Source organism: Gambusia affinis, linkage group LG01 (assembly GCF_019740435.1).
Source record: "Gambusia affinis linkage group LG01, SWU_Gaff_1.0, whole genome shotgun sequence".
In the NCBI taxonomy this organism is placed as follows: domain Eukaryota; kingdom Metazoa; phylum Chordata; class Actinopteri; order Cyprinodontiformes; family Poeciliidae; genus Gambusia; species Gambusia affinis.
The window spans coordinates 36,511,015-36,529,942 of NC_057868.1; the positions used below are offsets into that span (position 1 = coordinate 36,511,015).

Consider the following 18,928-nt stretch of genomic DNA (forward strand, 5'->3'; position numbering starts at 1 on the left):
CTGGCAGGCAGTCCTGCAGCCTGCCAAAACTGTCCAGTATTTAGTTCCATCCATCTTCCCATTAACTCTGACAAACTTTCCAGTCCATACAGAAGAGACACATTCCCCCTGCTTCACGCTGGAATCACACTGGGAATAGTATGTTCTGGCTAATGTGTAGTATTGGTTGCACTAGAGTTTATTTAGATTCTAGGGATATCAGAATGAAAGAGGCTGAACACAAAGCCATGTCACATTTTTTAGCAGAGGAGTGATAGACTGTAAAGTTAAAGATCTTTGTTGCAGCTAAAGTAGCTTTTAGTATTTACAAAACATTACTAGAGTTGAGCTGACAATACCTGTTCATATTTGTGCAGACGCATTTAGAAATACTGACCTCTAAAATGTCTGAATTACTTTGTAGAGAAATGCAAGAAAACTAAGTTTTCTATTCTTCCCTTGCTTAGTCTGGATGCAGCATGGTGCTTTTCTCAGCTATTTCTGTGAGATCTTTTAATGCTTGGTGTCTGACACGAGTTTGTCCAGGTTTATCTAATTTTGAGGAAGAATCTGCATCTAATTGTTTATGTCAGGGGTGCCCAAAGTCAGTCCTGCATGTTTTAGTTTTCTCCCTGGTTTAACGCACCTGAATCCAATGATGGCTCGTTAGAAGGCCTATGAAGAACATGGACTTGCTGAAAAGGTTTTTACTACCACCAGGGAGAGAACGAAAACATGCAGGATGCCGGCCCTTGAGGACCAACGTTGGGCACCCCTGGTTTATGTGGTTAGCTGTGTCGTGCTCAGAGTTCACTTCACCTTCACAATTTTTGCAAGGGCAAAGCGGGGGTGTATTCACACATAACAAGGACAGAGATATTCAGTTTTAAAGGGCTGTTGTTTTGACATCTGCTTTCTCTTTGTGCAGTCTTTATAGATGCTTCCTCATAGGTTTTAATGTGTTTTTGCCTTTGCACAAGGTTAAATCAGGCCTTTGAAAGTAACTTTGGCACATAGGAATACTTGGCAATAGAACTTTGCAATCAAAAGTCTGAATAAATATCTCTAAAGGTTACATAAATATCTTGCATTAGATTACAGGCATGTATATGAGTGGCAGCTCCTTCTGCTTCCCCCACACAGTTCAAAAGCCCCACCCATTACTTCAATATCTTCCATCTCAGCAACACCTGGGTCGTGATCTGGAAGCAGTTAACTGTTTTCCATAATTGGGCCCTTGCTTGCTCAGGCCACGTCCTCCTCCACCCTGGTGCATTTGCTGTCACTGAGGAGTCAGGCCAGTTGGGACTGACTATTTAATTAGGTTTGGTAACACACCAGTGCTTTGTGGTTAACCCACCAGACCTCTCTGTCTCCACATAGATTCATTCGACTTCCGACTTCACCACCACATACTCAGATCAAACTCTAGCCAATTAAAAACTTAATTCAACACGGTGGTTAATTGATCTGCTTATCTTAACCAGTTTTTCGTGTTAAAAAAGAGCAATTCTAGGATTGTTTCCCCCTTCACACCAGTCCTCTGTTTTCTACTTTTTTAACTTGTGCTTCTCTTAGCTTATCTTTTTATTTTGACATTCATAGCAATATGTTTATTTCATAGTCTTGACAACATAAATTTTAAATCCAGAATTAAAACAGTTTTTGAGTTATCTCCCTCACACACATGGTATGTATACTGTTCAGAAGTGGATATGTTGAAAATGGCTAACAAGTGCTTATATGAACACTTATGGTTCTTACCAATAAAAGCACTTCCTCATTGAATACATTTTTGAAAAAGTGACATTGGCGAGTGCCAACTTGGATACATCCTATGCAAATTGTATGTATGCATATTTATACTTTGACTGAGATATTGCACTTTATTAATATTACAAGTTATGTTCAATTGTTTTCAATAGTATTTTGATTAAATTAAATGGCTGCCAACAAAGCAGTTCTTGATTTGAATAAATAAAAAATAATGTAAATAATGTAATACATTGAAAAATGTATATTCTCTGATTTTTGCATTCACTGATTGTAGATACCACTGGTCCCTACCCTATTAAAAAAGTATACAAAACTTAATATAATTGGCAACACATTTAACATTACTATTTGAGTTAGTAGAAATAGTTTGCACATCAAAGGCTATTCACAAAGCCTGTTGGATGGCTATGGCTCACCTGAGCAGGTTTGGAGTCCATAATGAGATTCAAAGCAAAAAATAAATAAAAATGAAATACACATTTCAAATTATGCTACAAGTGCAGAAATATTGGATTACTAGGTCCAGTTGTTATCCAGAAGTTTATTGATTATAGCTTCAACTTTGCTGACAATGTGTCACCTTAAGATATTTCCAATAATTGTATTCTTGTTAACATGGCACAAATATTTACAGTGAAGACCTTACTGACTCAAGCTTATTTAAAATGAATCAATTAAACTGCTGTGGAAATGGAATGCATTTTATTTGCATTTTTTTATTATTTATTACTGATTGACTCCAAAAGCTGCTGTGACATTGCAGTGTGTGTTAAAAGCAATTTTACCAGAAGACCTCGAATATTTCCAAACTGATTTGCACAAGAAATCAGTTTCGTTTCTTAAGGCATTAAACATTAAATCATCAAATCTGGAAGAGTTGTGGTTTTCTTTTACTGACATTTAAAAAAGGAATATCTGAAGATACAATTGAGCCAGTGTGAATTACACAGGCCCAACTAAAGCTCTGAATGAAAAGGGCTACTTTGAGCTATCTGAAGTCAGATTTCTTTGTGACTGTAGGGTGCAAAACCAGCTCTGTGTGAGCATGTACTTCAAACACAGACGCACCTATTTTCTTTTTTCCTTTTCATTGGTCGTGAAGTTTGCTCCACCCGGAACCCCTCTCTAGTCTCTCATTGATTACAGTTTCTTTAAGAAGCAGACATCACCCCCAGTGGGGTTGAATTTATTAATAAATTTGGTTTTGATTGTATGCACCGAAGCCCTAATCATGAGCTGATTTGTATACATACTAGCACATTAGTAGATGTGCCTACCACAAGATAGGCCTTTTAAATAATTAATGTTTCTATTAAGTGTCAGGGTGCCTCCCACCATGGTCCATTAATATTGAAGAGATGTAAGCTCCCACTAACAGCAGAGGGAACAACATCAAATGAAGCCGGGGGTTAGACGTGCATATAAAAGGCGTCTGTTCAATTGGCTTTAGCCATAGCTTCTGTGTGCGTTTACTGTAAGTTGTAGAGGCTGCCCTGCCTGCCAGTGACAGGCTGTGTAAACTTTGGTCTGCAGCCTTGGGAAAGAAAAATGTCAGATTCAGAATTTCTTTTTCCTTCACCTCCTCCTTGTATGTTTTTCTAGGCTAATTGTTGGAGCTGTGCACAGTATAAAACATAGAAAGCCTTAAATTAGATACATCCTTCATTGCTGTAACATAATTTTATACTCAAACCTTTAATTTGAGCACAGTTAATTAGTGGGTAAAAATTCCAGGGTAATAAACAATTGTTTTTTAACAAGATCTTTGCCGGCAAAGTTATTGGTAACCTTAACAATACCGTTCAAATAAATGCAGTTAAATTACATTACTGTTTGGTCCGCATTTATTTTCAAGTTGATCAACTTCCAATTCATTAGCAATCAAGAAAAGAATGATAAAAAAACAAACTGACATTTCTTTTAGTCACTGACCTCGAAATTGCACAAAGACACATTATTACCTTCCCACCAAACAGTTTGACGACAATAAGGGAGGTAAAAAAAATCTTAAAAGCTCACTTTTGGAAAACGGATGTGTTCATGCCAACTGCCACTTTCTGTTCGACATAAATGTCTGGAGTTAGTTTGGTGAGGTGAGGCTATAAAGGAGTTTTTCAGAAACACACATTCTATGTTGTGGAGCATAAAACAGAGTGAACATGTGTAAAAGTTATGTTGAGTTCAAATAAAGAGGAACTGTGATGCTGTGGGCTTGTTTTTCTTCCAGAGATCTAATAAACCTTGTTGGATCTTATAAAAATCAAGTAAATTTTAAATAAAAATCAAGTGAAGTCAATGGGTAAACTGAAAATGGAGTCTTTCAACAGGATACTGATCTGAAACAAGAAATTGTTCACCATATTATCTAAAACGATCTCTCTCTGTAACTTTGTGAATTTTTATAGATCATAACTATGTGCTGTGCCTCTGGCAAAAGCAGTAATTGTGCCAACAGTGATTTTGTTAAAATCAAATATTTTTTACCTAAAGGACTTTTTTTCCCTGTGATTGTTCAGATTAAATGTACTCAAACAACAGATAGTGTTTTCACAGTTTTTAGAGTGAGATTGTGCTGCTGCAGTGTAATATCTATGTTTTTTTTCTATGCATCTTTAAAAATGGGTGCTAATAAATGTGACTGACATTTGTGTGTAAAACTTTTAATGAAAGCAACACTGGTTTCTCCCGTTTTTTCCCCTCACATTTCCTAACACACACTGAAAGCCCTCTCTCTTTCCACCCCATATCTCTTAGCTCTCTACAAGACATTTAAGAGCCCATAAAGAATTTAGGATGCTGTTTGTTGAGAAAAAAGTGGCCAGAGCGGTTTTATCAAGCCCATTAAATTTTACTCACAATTAAACGTGACATGCTCAAATTAGTCTGAATAGAGGCTAAAGACAATGAGATTAGCTGCAAGCTTCTAAGCTGTGTCAGACTTTATTTTATTTCCAAAGCTAAATATGCTGTAAAAGGAGAGGGGGATGCAGCTTCTGTGTGTAGTGCCTGAGAAGTTATATGAAACAGTGAGCAGAAAACAGGAACACGGAAAAAGGTGCTGATATTTTAACTTTTAATGATGGATGTGATGATTAAATGTTATTGCTGAATTGTCTTGGAAAATTCAGCAGTTGTAGCTGCAGTGACATGCCAGACTTGCATGGCCTGAAGGCACTTGAGATGGTGGATTACTCTCTGCTGTGTATATTGGGTTTAGCCATGCCTGCATCAGCACATCTTTTCCTACAATTACTTCAGCCGAATATGTCAAGACCACACTGACAGACAACCGGAGGCTTTTCACATCAGAACATTGTCTCTTCCTCCCTCCAGCTGAAATGTATAGCTTCCTACAAAATATTTCTTTTATAATGATTTCTTTCTTGAAGATTTGAGCATCTCCTTTCAATTTAGACAGTCTTTCTGCATAATGCTTTTTGCAAAATACGATGGGATGTCAAAGCAAATAGGAGCCCAGTAATCTGGTCCCCTGTGTTCAAAGGGCATAGATTAGACTGGAGAAAGTGCACTAATGGGATGCTGGGATAGCTGTGTGTATGCAGGCTTTCTGTTTGTTGGGAATTACCCTTTTTTGACAGTGTGAGAATGTCACACAGGCAGCAGCAGTGCTGGTAAAAGGATTACACAGGAAATGTGGATTGGTAGCACTGGGTGGTAAAAGAAGGAATAAGGGCAGTAGGGTGTGCATGCATGTACAAGAAGGCTTCCTCTGGAAGTCTGCACGATGATCCAAACTCATAAGTTGGTGTTTGGAGGAGGACGTTGTATGTTACCAACACCATGTTTCCACAGCTAAATATGGTGTTGGTAGTTTCATGATGAGGAATACTTTTTTCAGGAGGGACAGGGTAACTGATTAGAGTTACTGAGGAAATAGCAGGAGCTTATTTCAGGGCAATTCTGGAAAAACGTGCTGAGACTTTTGCCAAAGTTCACTTTCTATTTGGAGAACAGTCTGTATAGTCAGAACTGAAGTAGAGCAGTTTATATCAAAACATCTACATGCACTATTATAACCCTGTTGAGCCCAGGTTTAAGTCTTATTGAGAATTGTGCCAAAATTTTTAATTTGCTGTGGATAGATAATCCAAAATGAATGCGATTCAGTTTTTCTGTACAGAGGAATTGGCCAAAGAATTTAAATAGTGAGAGAAAGAGCAAATGGTAGTTTTGTAAAGTATTGACTCATGCCTCTTTCTTCAGATATTTATCTCTTTAAAAAGAATGAAAAGGCAATATCATCTTTCTTCTACTTCACAGTTATGTAGTACTTTGTGTTGTCTTTCACACAAAAAGGAATAAAATGTGTGCTTATAAGATTACATGTGGAAAGGTCCAAGAAATACTAGCCCTTTAGACACTGTAGACAAGGTGATAAAAGAACTCAAGCGATGCTAAAATGATGCTACTGATGAGATTATCTACAGCATATCATTTTTATACATTCCTTCCTGTATGTAAAGGTCATTAGAATCAGGTTTACTGGCAATCAAAGCAGAGTCTTGTGCACAAAAAGGATCCATTATAGATTTAGCCCCTTTGTGTATATAAGAAATGCCGAGACAAAGCGCATTGCAGCCTGGAGACACTGGTGGCGTGTGCCTTTGAAGTGGTTGATTTTCTGTGATCCCGATGAATCAAGCCCGTCTGCCAATCGGGAGCTCAGTCAAATGGGTTTCATGCATGGATTAGACTTCCTGTGCTTATTTCACCACGGGAAAGGCTCTATTTCAGCCTTTAGGGTAGGAGAGAGGAGGTCTCTCAAGCTTTTAGCTTTCCCATCTGTGATATAGCAACACCATCTCCGCCTCACCTGTCACCCATCTTGGCTTATGGGACAGAACAGAGTGGGATCACTAACCTACCAACACTACCCACCACACCCCAAATGCTCAGTCTGTCTTCTCCATTTCACTCCTGCTGTCTCAGGCCACTACAATGCTTATGTAACTGTCACTAAGTCTACTCAAATAGATGACATGGATATATTTAGCCATTATGTTTCTCCCCCATTCTATATCCTGCATGCCCAAGCATTACTAAAAAATTCATGTATTCAGACCCCTCAGGCAGTGCAGTGACACACTTACTTTACATCCAGAGCAATTAATGTCCGCTGAATCTAGATTACAATGCTGACGTCCCACAGGGAAACCGGCAAAGCTGCGGTGAGTGTACCGAGTGGAGTGTGGGGGGTGCACAGCACATCAGTGACCAGTTAAAACTCTGTGTTGGTTTTTGCTTTTGGATGAGTGGCCAGTAATAACATATTGATTGTTTACATTGCACTAGCATTTACACAGCCAAGTGACATCCCCTCCCTATTGCCCAACTCTTTCTTAGTTTCTTTCTTTTCCTTTCCTGCCCACAAACATTATTTTTACTCTCTTACTCTTTTTTTCAGTCTCTTTTTTTGGGTCTAAGGGGCTGGATGAATGCCAGGTCGACTATTCAGTGTGGCTTTGCACCACAGAAGGCACTTTGCCACCCTGTGCCAAGGTCATGCTGGGAAGCCATATTGCAGTTTATGAGTAGGTGGCCTATGCTAACCATTAATATTGCTCTTGTTACATTAGACATTAATAGCAACAGCAGAAGATGCTGATCAAGCAGTTATCCCGGGTGTTGTTAATCCCTTTCATTTCTTTGTGAATTTTATTACTTAATTAGTGCATGAAATGGAAATCTTTACTGGTTGTTGATGTTCGAGTGCAGATTGGAGTGAGATGTGGGTGGGGTCAGCAGTCAGAAATGTGGGATGGTACTAATATAAATGTATTTTGATTAAACAACAAAGGATTTATTTTGGTCAGAAATACTTTGTCAGAATAAACAACTGATCTGCGTAGTAAGTGCAAGTGGTTTACGTTGTGTTAAGTCTGGTAAACCCTAATAAGTTGCCAAAAAAAATTAATTTGATGGATAAGCAAGGCATCAAAGCAATGCCTTCCCAAAGAAAAGTGGTGAATGCAAAGTCGCCATGCCAAAGTTGAACAGTAAATTGAAACTTTGTATTGTTTCAATTTACAACACTAAATTGAAACAATATAAAGAAAGAAAACTCAGAGAGCAGTAACTTGGAAACCCAAGAAACTGGCACCCTAACAATAGATTTAAAAGCTCTGTGGCAAGTCAGATCTGCCTGCAATTAACTTTTAAATATGACCACTTATAAACCGCGATTCTAAAACTTTAATTCTGGGTAAAGTGAGATCAATCAATCAATCAAACTTTATTTGTATAGCACATTTCAGCAGCAAGGCATTTCAAAGTGCTTTACATCAAATCAAACACAAAAATACAATGCAACATAGAATCAACAGTAAAAACACAACATAGTCAGATTCCGTCAATAAATTTGCAATTGATTACGTTTTGAATACAACTCTAAACAAGTGGGTTTTTAGTTGAGATTTAAAGGAAGTCAGTGTTTCAGCTGTTTTACAGTTTTCTGGAAGTTTGTTCCAGATTTTTGGTGCATAGATGCTAAATGCCGCTTCTCCTCGTTTGGTTCTGGTTCTGGGGATGCAGAGCAGAACCAGAACCAGAAGATCTGAGAGGTCTGGAAGGTTGATACAACAGCAGCAGATCTTTAATGTATTGTGGTGCTAAACCATTCAGTGATTTATAAACTAACAACAGTATTTTAAAGTCTATTCTTTGAGCTACAGGGAGCCAGTGGAGAGACTTTGAAACTGGTGTTATGTGCTCTATCTTCCTGGTTTTAGTTAGAACACGAGCAGCAGCATTCTGGATCAGCTGCAGCTGTTTGATTGATTTGTTGGACAGACCTGTGAAGACGCCGTTACAATAATCAATACGACTGAAGATAAACGCATGGATGAGTTTCTCTAGATCTGGCTGAGACATTAGTCCTTTAATCCTGGAAATGTTCTTCAGGTGATAGAAGGCCGTCTTTGTGACTGACTTTACGTGGCTCTGGGAGAGTTAGAGGAGAGGCTCATGTCCCACACAAGAATACTAACAACCTTGAAGTGTTACCATGTTTAAACATAAAAACAAGCCATACTTGTGCTTTAGCTCCTTATATTACTTCCATGTCCTCTTGCTATAGTAACTCACCTCAGATCCTGACATTATTTGCTTTAAGAAGTGCAACATTTTTACAGAAATGTGTGTTCTGTGGCCTGTGCTGGATATACAAAACATTTTACACCTCTCTTGACAAGTTGCTTTTTGTGTCCTTCAGGTGACTCCAATGGCTGGACCACCAGAGGGGGGAACTCGGGTGACCATCTATGGCACAAACCTTGGCCTTGCTTTCTCAGACATGGTGGACAACGTAGAAGTGGCAGGTGTCAGATGCACTCCTGTAGAGGAAGGCTACATTATTGCTGAACAGTAAGTCACAAAAACCGAAGAATTAGCTAATCAGCTTGTTACTTTTTAGTTTAAACCTCTAGGCATTTCAGCATATTATGCTAATTGGTAGAAAGTGTTCTATCTAAGGAAACTCAGCTGATTGTATCGAGTGAATCTGGAGCAGTCCCTCTTCCTGAAAGAGCATGTAGCAACTGTTTATTAGGCCTTCATAATCTGATATGTTTACAAAATTATGTTGCTTTGTTCTCAATTTGTTCCTTCCTTATGAAACCTCTTTGTACTTAAAAGGTATTTAGTTATATGTGGAAGAGCAAAATTTAAAAAATTAATTGGAAAAATAGCCTGAATTTAGTCATCAATATTAAACAGAAAGTGCATTATTAAAGAAAGTGTGAAGTTAAGTGCAGTTCTCGCACAGAAGTATCCTGTTCCTTCATTAGGGAACTGCTGATTTATCACACTTTGGTTGCTCAGTGCCTCATTTTTTGCTCTGACTGTTTTTTGAAGAATTTTTCTGCTTGTTGTCACCAGCTTTTCTCCAAAGAATCTGGGTTACGTGGTGTAATGATTCATGTATTAATAAATCTTTTTCACTTTATTGTTCCAGCTGTCAAACACAACAGAAAAACAGATCCCTGTTTATTTTATACCCTTACCTACAACAAGGTGTTCAACCTTATCTTTCTAAGATATCTATTTTCACCTCTTTCTCAATACATTTCTAACATTTATAGACCGACAAATACAGCAACATACCCAGTAGAATTACAAGTGTTGCTATCGCCTTTTTATTCTATAACAGCAATTTTCTCTTTTGAGGAAATAATCTACTGCAGCGCTTTTTTCTCTTCCAGGTGACCAAATGCAGTGGGTTGGACAAAATAATCTTGTGCATGGTTCTGTCACTTAAAGCAATTTTAGGTTTCAAAAATTGCTTTAAGACAGCATATAAGTTCAGTTTGCAAAAACTATCATGGAGGATATGACATACTTTTCTTTGCACTTTGGAGAATTCTTCTCTAAATGTGTGGCTCAACTCATCTAGCTGCAGGGCATTTGATAAAATCAAGCTGAAAATCTGCTGATTCTGGTCAAAAGCAGATTTATCTGTGTATCTCTATATTTTTAGGTTGATTTACACAATGACTTAAATGCACACAAGTCTCTTTTTGATTTAGATTTTATAGAATTTACTAAAAAGCATCTTTTCAATTGAATAGGTGTTTCCTTTTTGTAGTTTTTTTTTTTAAAACTTTACCATTGTTGTTGTATTATAATACATGGGAAGAATACGCAAACTTCAGTATTGAATATTTTCAGCTTCTCTAATGCAATACCATAATATTATAACTTTTAAGGTTGACCATTAATATGTAGCCTGCAGTTTTCAAAAGTGATTTGTTGCATAGAAAGGTTATAAATTAATCTATATGATCACGTTGAGGCTGAAAGCTGCTTTCTCTCACTATCTTTCCTTTAATGAAGACTGGAGCTGGTCCAAGCAGTCTGTTCCTGAGTTTGCTGTTAGACCCCTGCAGGACACTAACCCATTTCTCTCAATGTATCTAATCTCGTCAGCTACAATCCCACAACAGCTGTGTGTGTTTACTTGTGTTTACCTCTCTAATTGTCCCATGCTGGGCGTACATCATATTAAAGTCTGTCCCAGTCACCCAGAACTAATGAAACATGGCCTGCGCCACACGGCTCACCAATCATCTCTCTTCCGGCTACAAATGCAGATGTTTGTTGACTTATAGACCAACTAGCTGGCATTTCATGCTTCTTCTGGTATTTCAGACCTTGCATGGGATACAAAGGATCGTTCACATATTGCTTTAATAAAAACCTTCACATCAGAAATAAGTTCAGTTTCCCTTAGCTGCAATTTCTTTGGAGATACTTCAGAGAAGACAAACTACTCGACTTGCAGCCATCAAAGATTTCGGAATAATAGAATCTGAAAGAGGAGTGCTGTTTGAATAAACATGAAGCTTCAAACATCCCCAATCTCTAATAGAGCTACTTAAAAAAAAATAAATACGGTAATATTTATTACCTAAAAAATTGCACTAAAAATGTTTAAAAATCTAATCTGTGAATTGAGTGTAGTCATTCTCTTATGTGCTCTTCAAAATAGAAAATGCAAAAAACAATGCCTGTCAAACAAGGCAGATGTGAGCAGACATTAATAGGTTAGGAAATGGCTACAAGATAGCTACTAGTCTAAAAATAACTATTTTTCCAATTTTATTCAAATTAAAATTAAGTTTTTTGCAGAATTTTTAGTGTTACCATTAAGTGATGAGAGTGCTATAAACACTTTCAGAATATTTAAAGTAGAGCAAATATTCCCATATGATTTTTTTGTATGTGACTCACTTCAGTGGTTGGTTAAAGTAATTTATAATCACCTCTATGTCATAGTGTCATGACGTGCTGTGAGAGTGAGATAACACACATGCAGCTGACTGAATGAATATACATTCACATCCACACACTCTCAGAGGAGCCTTTAACCCTAATTCTTCCTTTGGCCTACTTCTACCCTCAGAATGAAAAACAGCTAGCCGTTGCACTATGTATATCTTTTTGTTGTCATACTGTTGAAAATTACACTTATAAACAGATATTCTTATTAATTCTTCTAACTTTTTAGTAATTTCAGGATATCAATAGGAGTGTGTGTCTGTGGGAAATTCAAAAAATACAGAAACTTGTAATGAGCAGCATGTCTGTGGCTTGAAGCTGCGCACTGACCAGCTGTGATTAAAATTCACATTGTGCCACTTGGCTTTAGGGGACAATTTGTCAGCAGCACGCTGATCTGACAGCACTTTAATCTAAATGGGGGAAGGCAGGGAAATTCATTCACAGTATGTGGTAGACAGAAAACAATATTTGGTCAAATTTGAAGAAATAACCCATCATTTGCTTTGGCGAAGCTTGCAAAGAGTTGGATTGATGTGTTAAATTTTGTGCTGGAATTTTATCTCTGGAGTTCTGGGGATCATAACTGCTTAATTATAGGCATCTTCTAATCTAACTGTGGGTGTTTGTTTCCTGGTGTAATGCAGTTAACAGGCTTTCTGTGATGGAAGCCTGAGTTAATATGACTATCTCAGAAAAATTGGTGAAAAACAATTTTGCTTTGAATAAAACTCTTCACTTTGTCTTCAGCAGCCATTTTTTTGAGAAACAATTCCCTTCTGCTACAGATATCCAAGATTTCAAATTGAATCTTCATTATTAAACTGTTCTTTCTTCTTATCACAATGTATTAAAGTCAGACATTTTTCAAAACATATTTTCATAAATCTACAGTTTAACAAAGAGCCAAAGGTGATCCAGGGATTTTGTGTGAGAAAGTAAGTGAATCCCTGAGCCTATGAAGCCTGGTAGGAAAAAATAATCTCCTTTAGCCACTTTCCACCACATGATGCATCATACAGCACAAAACTCCCACAGCCATTTGTTTTAATTCAGATAATTGGTACTGGAGAAACGTTACATCAGTTGTGCTTCATCATCTCCACCCCTACCTAGCCCTGCCATCTGCCTCGCCACACACTCTGTCTCCCTTTTGCAAACTGTGATTGCTCCTTGTTCTTTATTACTGCCTGGCACCAGCAATCGATAGAGATACTCACTTTATTATGTCATTTGATCTAGTCACCTGCTGCGTTGGTTGTCACCTGATCACACGCTATGATAGAGCGGTATTGATCTTACTGCGTGATTTGCATTAAAGTCGCATCACAAGAATGAGAGCAGCGCTGCTGGGGGGCCGCGTTGTTGGTGGGCAACTTTACTTCAATCAGATCAGAGTTCTGTTGGAGCGCCACAGGAGGAGGAGCAGTGGTTTCATTTGTCATGTCTTCAAGGGGGTTCTGGTCGATAGCTGGATGTGTCCCCATAATGGCATGCATGAAACAATAACAGAAGATTGCAATTAGGCCAGTAGATAAATCAATATCAAATAGAGGAGTGTTTTGATAAGTTTCTCAAAAATTTTAGTAACTATGAAATATTAATGCAAATATAAAAGTGACAGATCAAGAACAATTCAATCCAGCGCAGACTGACTTTTAATTCCAATTTCCTAATTAGTGCTTCAAACCACATCTACAGAACTAAGTGGTGGTGGTAACATGACTAAATGTAGAAAACATTAAATACATTTAAATTAATTTAGAAGGCACTGTATGCATGGGATTTTTTTTTACTACTAATCTGTTTGATAAGAGGTGCATTAATCCTATGTTTCTTTATTTTTTCTTGTAGGATCGTGTGTGAGATGTCTGCGGCTTCGGCAGACAACAGACCCGGCCCGGTCCAGCTGTGTGTGGGTGAATGCAGACCAGAACTCAAGACTCGCTCCTCACAGCTCTACTCCTTTGTGGTATGTTTGCATTTACACTATATAGCAAAAAATTCTGCTGGACAGAAATTTTCATGTTTGGACTTCAGTCAATAAAAGTCCAACAAAGCAGCTGTGTATAAAACTACTGTATAGATTTAGTTAGTTTAACAAAGGGGAATTTCTACTGGCAAATTAATTGTTTTGAGGGCCTCTGGCAACTCGAAGACTTTTAAGTTGCCATGCCAACCGCCAGTGTAATTAGGCAGCTCAGTGTTTTCTTATAAGTTAGTTTTGAAATATCACTTCTTGATTGACAGCAAAAGGTTTTAAGAGGTCCTCATTAGAATTCTGTGGTGGTCCATGGTTGGCGATTCTCCTGCTCTTCACTTATGATCAAGTTGTGAGGTTAATATCCAGTTTTGCAAGTCAATTTGTGTTTCACATCCTACCAGTTGAGCTACAGCATTACTCGGTAAATATTAATAAAACATTTCTACATATTTTAGAAATGTGATTGTACAGAAACATAAGTTGTTCGTTTTGGATTTTGTAAGCAATAGATCTTTCAAATTGAGCGCAACGAAAACATCTGTAACTTCTTAAGTTGTTGTTTCTTTAAACTATTGTAAACTATCATCTAAATGAATTGATCTTGTTCTTCATAAATATGTACAAAAGTGTTATACTAAATTTTTCTGCTAACTGTATCTATGTAAAATTGGAAACTTTTGATAGTCAGGAGTCTGGTTGGCACACTCTTCTTTCTCTGTTGTGCACTATTTTAAACTGCAACCAGGTCCACATATGTAAGCATGCACTCTATCCTGAAGGCCACTTTGTATCATAAAATCTCAAATTGTTGAGAATACTAAAAGAAGGAATGCTAATTTGTTGCTTTGATTGTAACAAGTAGAACCTCAAAGTTTCAATTTATACCCCTGCATGAATGGTACCCTTAAAAATGTGCAAGCGACTCATGTCATGATCACACACCATCACAGATGCTGGGTTTGACTCTTGTGCTGACAACACTACTGATTGTCTTCCACTTCATGGCCCCGATGTCTGTTTTTCCTAAAACAAGCTGCTCCACTGTCTTTCTAACCATATGTCACATCATGTGCTTCTGTCCAGAGGACGCAAGCACAAGGGATTCGTGGTCCTTTCACACATAAAACAGGATTCATTTGGGTGGAACAGCTGATTGCATTGTGTAACAAGGTTTAGCTGAGGCACTAATTGTGAAATATTTAGCTGTGCTGATGGAAGTGGAAAAAATAGTTTCTCAGGGAGTGTCGGAGTCTGGTGAAGACTTTCTTTCTTTGTAAAGTTCATTGCAAAATTTTGCCAAGTTACTACTAACAATGTCATGATTATTTACTGAGATTTTTTGTGATAGATCAACAAACAATGTAGAAATTCAACTCACGTAGTATGCATCCTCTTATGTTATCGGTTAGGGAAGTCTCTGTCAGCTGTGCACATAGAGAAAGAGAGAGATTTGTTTTTACTGCTCCTTCATGGCCAGTAGCTGCCGTTTTCCCACCTAAATGCTTTTGCAAGACACTATAAACATTAGGCAACAATGAAAATAAGTTTTTAGAAATGCCTTGTATGCGCTTTGATTTTTGCTGTTTATTCATAATATTGTGCAGTAGAAATATTCTTTGAAGCCTGGACATACACATGCTTTTTTTGTTGCACTTTTACTGATTCAGAGTGGATCAAAAACAATTTTAGTAAAAGTTGCTTCGACACTCATGTTCTTTTTTTTACTTTGAGGTCTAACCTGCTGATTTTTTTTTTTTTATTGTCTTTCTTTTAGCACTTGTGACCTCTGCCAATTTATGCATTAAGCCCTACGTGCCAAACCTTCAGTCTGATTTTTACTAAGGTCAAAAAGTGATTCAAGTGATGTGATTAAAAAAAAACAAGACCCAGAGCCAAGAGAAAATTGACCAATTTCATCACTGGTTTTCAACATCTTTATCCAACTTCTTTCTCCATGTTTCTGGCATTAAATTTAAATAATGTCACAGAAAATGGTTTAATAATTTACAGGCATGTGAGAGAGAAAAGACTGACAAATAAATGAACTTGCTAAAATGCACATAAAGCTTTTCCTCTGACTCACAGACATTTCTCTGCTTCTGTCACCTCAGTCTCAACCTGCACCCAGCAGATTATCCGCCATCCCATTTGCACTTACTCACTCACACTTCCACAATTAGCTTCCTCGTAACAATTAACAGCGTTCTGTAATTAGCAGTGTTGTTCTCAGAGCACCTGGTTAGTTCCTGTGCCCTGGAAGTCACCCGTACTGTTGCAGACAGTTCTGAGTTTTGCCATTATGGAGCTCTTGGCTTTTTGTGTCCATGTCTGTTTAATGAGTAATACACCTGCCACCAAGTGAAGATATTAAATTCTTCAGGGGTTTCTTTACTGAACCTAGAATTTTCACTATTCTCTGCACAGCCAAAAAGTGTGAGGACAGTTTCTTCTATTTTAGGGTTTCTTTGTAACACACTACTGCTTACAGTATGTGTACAGGCGGGGAAAGGGTTATGAGGACAGGCTGTTCATGAAGTAGGTTCAGAAATGTAGCTTTATGTTTGTGCAGGTAGAAATCTCTGTGTTTCCCTCTAAGCACGTGTCCCTGTGTAAGTGTGCAGTACTCTCATTTCCCATATGACGAGCTGTCTACGTTGATATTTCTCCATCTGTCTGTGTGATGGCAACTTAGCTGCCTGCTGCTGTAAACACTAGTTATTTTCAGAGCATCTTTAAAAAGCTTCACTCAGACACAACTCACCAGTGCTCAACACGCTGTAGTCGGATCTCTCAGGGATTCTAAGAGCTCCTGGTTTTATCCTCTTTTCTCCCACCAGCACTGCGCTCGGCTGCCATCAGCCTGGCAACATGAATAACTGTAATTTGCTTGGGATCTGTGATAATACATAAAGTTGTCAAGTGTTACCACAGGGACATGTTTCTGTTTACTCTTGACAGTATCTATCCTTTAATCTGTCGGTTGCTGTCTTCCTTCTGTGCTTTTTTCCATAGCTTTAACTTGCTCTCAGGTCTATTTTAACCACTTTCTTCCTCTGCATCTGTCTGTTTTGTAGACTCCAACTGTCACAGGCCTGTCCCCGAGCAGAGGTCCAGAGTCTGGAGGCACTAAAGTCACCATAATGGGAGAAAACCTCGGCGCTGGCAGCAGTGTCAACGTTCAGTTTGGAAACCAGACATGCGAGTTCTTTGGGTGAGACTTCCCACTCACTGACATTTCTAATGTAGCTCTGATTTAATGGACATAAAAGTTTAATTTGTCTTTTTATGCGCACTATAATGGTTGTAATAGATTTTTCATTGTTCAATTCATTATAGGGGCTGAAATTTTCCAATTGTATAGGTTGATACTGAAGAACAGACGTGTTTTCTTGTGTTTCCAACGCATTATGGTATAATGTGTTATAAGCTATGGTTCAATTTCTATCATTTCTAAGTAGGGGTGGACATTTATTGTACCGTTTGATCGTACACAGTTGGGCAAAATTTCATAATTAGAGAAATTTGTTTTTAACAAAATAAAAAGTGGCATGGGTCTTTATTTTGTGAGATCCCTTAAAAAATGAAGTATTTGTAAGGTTAAAGCTACTTTGCTCTTCTCTTAAGTTGATGAGAGTTTCTAGGAACTTTAATTCACAATACATGAATATGTGTTTAGTTGGGTTTAAGTATAATGTACATCTTAACAAGTGGCCTCTCTGCTTGATGATTATAGTTTCTTGTTTGAGCTCAAGAGGAGAATACATTCGAGTGTAGCCAGATCTCTGACCATTCCTCTTTGCATGCACAATCAGATTAGATCATCCAAAGACCTCTGTATCCACCAGCCTTGTGAAATACTTTAACAGAAGACTAAAGACTGTCCTGTTGGCAAAAGAGAGATTATTAACAGCAGGAGTGTTTTTATTTGATCAAATTAACGATTTCTTAACTTGGGATTTTACCCCACTGGATAAAAAAGTCAAATTGAAAGGTTGGAATTTTTTAATCAAATTTCAGTGGGAGATTATGCTGCTGCTATAAAAGATTAATTTATTTTCAGACTCTTTACAAGTTTTACATGAGGTGTTCCAATAAACGTGGTCACCACTGTACATGCTTGCTGTGAGCAATTCAAAATAGAAAGGTTGGCTTTTTAAAAATGTATTTCCATTAAATAAGGTGCATTAATCCTCATCTCTTCCTTTATTTTTATTTTCTTTTACTGAGAATTTCCTCAGGGAACGTCTTCCTTTCTTCTGCTGTCAGAAACTACAGTAGATTTTAATCAAACCTTTAAATACCAGCTGCAAGAAAACCCTTTATTTATTTCTATCCACTTCCATTCTTATTACCTTCCCATCGGTGTGTTTATGCCCCCCTCACCTCTCCACCGGTTTTTATTTTCTCCCTCTCATGCTTGCCTCCATCCCTCTTCACCATCCATGTTTTCATAACTCAGATACTCCCACATGCCCTCTTTTTTGCATTTCACTCCTGAAGGAGCCTATTTTAAGCCCTGCAACGGTAATGTGACTATGATGTTGTAAGGCTGAGGAGTTAGGGCATTTTTAATGAGATATGGGGTTAATTGGTGGTTTGTGCTACTGCATGGGAGGAAGTAGAGGATAGGGACATTATGCCACAAGATCCCCTCTGCTAATGAATTGGGACAGATTCAGAAGGTGTGCAGGTAGATAATGGAGTACTGAGAAACTATATTGTTAAAGGACATGCAAGTGGTGGAGGTACTAAGTGCATGCATGGGGTGCAGCTGTGCTCACGCTGCGTTGTTATTCAGGTAATTACACAACAGGGCTGGTAGAACAAATCGCATAATTTATTCAGTTGCTGTAGGTGGTGCCTTTTGCTCATGTAAATTGAATAATTTTGTTGGTAATGTAGCTTTTAACAGGGTGTCATTATTTTATCGTACCTTCATCTAATCTCTGCACAGATGTAGCATGTCTTACAGATTTAAACTCTACTGATACAGATCTCAATGTTTGTTTGTCTTTAAGGCGGACCGTGAAGGAGATAGTCTGTTACTCAGCCCCATCCCTGTCTGGGGTCGGCTCGGTTCAGATCAGTGTGAGCGTGGATAATGCCCAAATCAGAGAGAGCCTCACCTTCGAATACATTGAGGACCCCACTGTCCTGCGGATCGAGCCGGACTGGAGCATCGCAAGGTGACCCAAATTACACTTCACACAAATTACATTTATCCACACACTCTCTAACAGAGTCGGAGCTTTCCTCTTCATCCAGATCTTTAGAGAAAGTCAGTTCAGGTCAGCAACAGGAAGCAGACAGGAGTCAATACTGCACTTCCAATTACTGTTCGGGTTTCTTCCAATTAGTCTGGATCTGATAGAAAAGACCCAGCAAACATATTGG

At 38.1% G+C, this 18,928-nt stretch overlaps 1 protein-coding gene across 1 annotated transcript in view; it reads left to right on the plus strand.

Annotated features, from left to right (window-relative positions):
* plxna2 (plexin A2) overlaps positions 1-18,928 on the plus strand; it is a 223,148-nt gene that overhangs the window by 146,886 nt on the left and 57,334 nt on the right. Inside the window, exons 13-16 of the mRNA XM_044110575.1 lie at positions 8,987-9,138; positions 13,405-13,522; positions 16,609-16,745; positions 18,553-18,720. Coding sequence (XP_043966510.1) covers positions 8,987-9,138; positions 13,405-13,522; positions 16,609-16,745; positions 18,553-18,720 — 575 coding nt within the window. The remainder of the gene's footprint in view (positions 1-8,986; positions 9,139-13,404; positions 13,523-16,608; positions 16,746-18,552; positions 18,721-18,928) is intronic.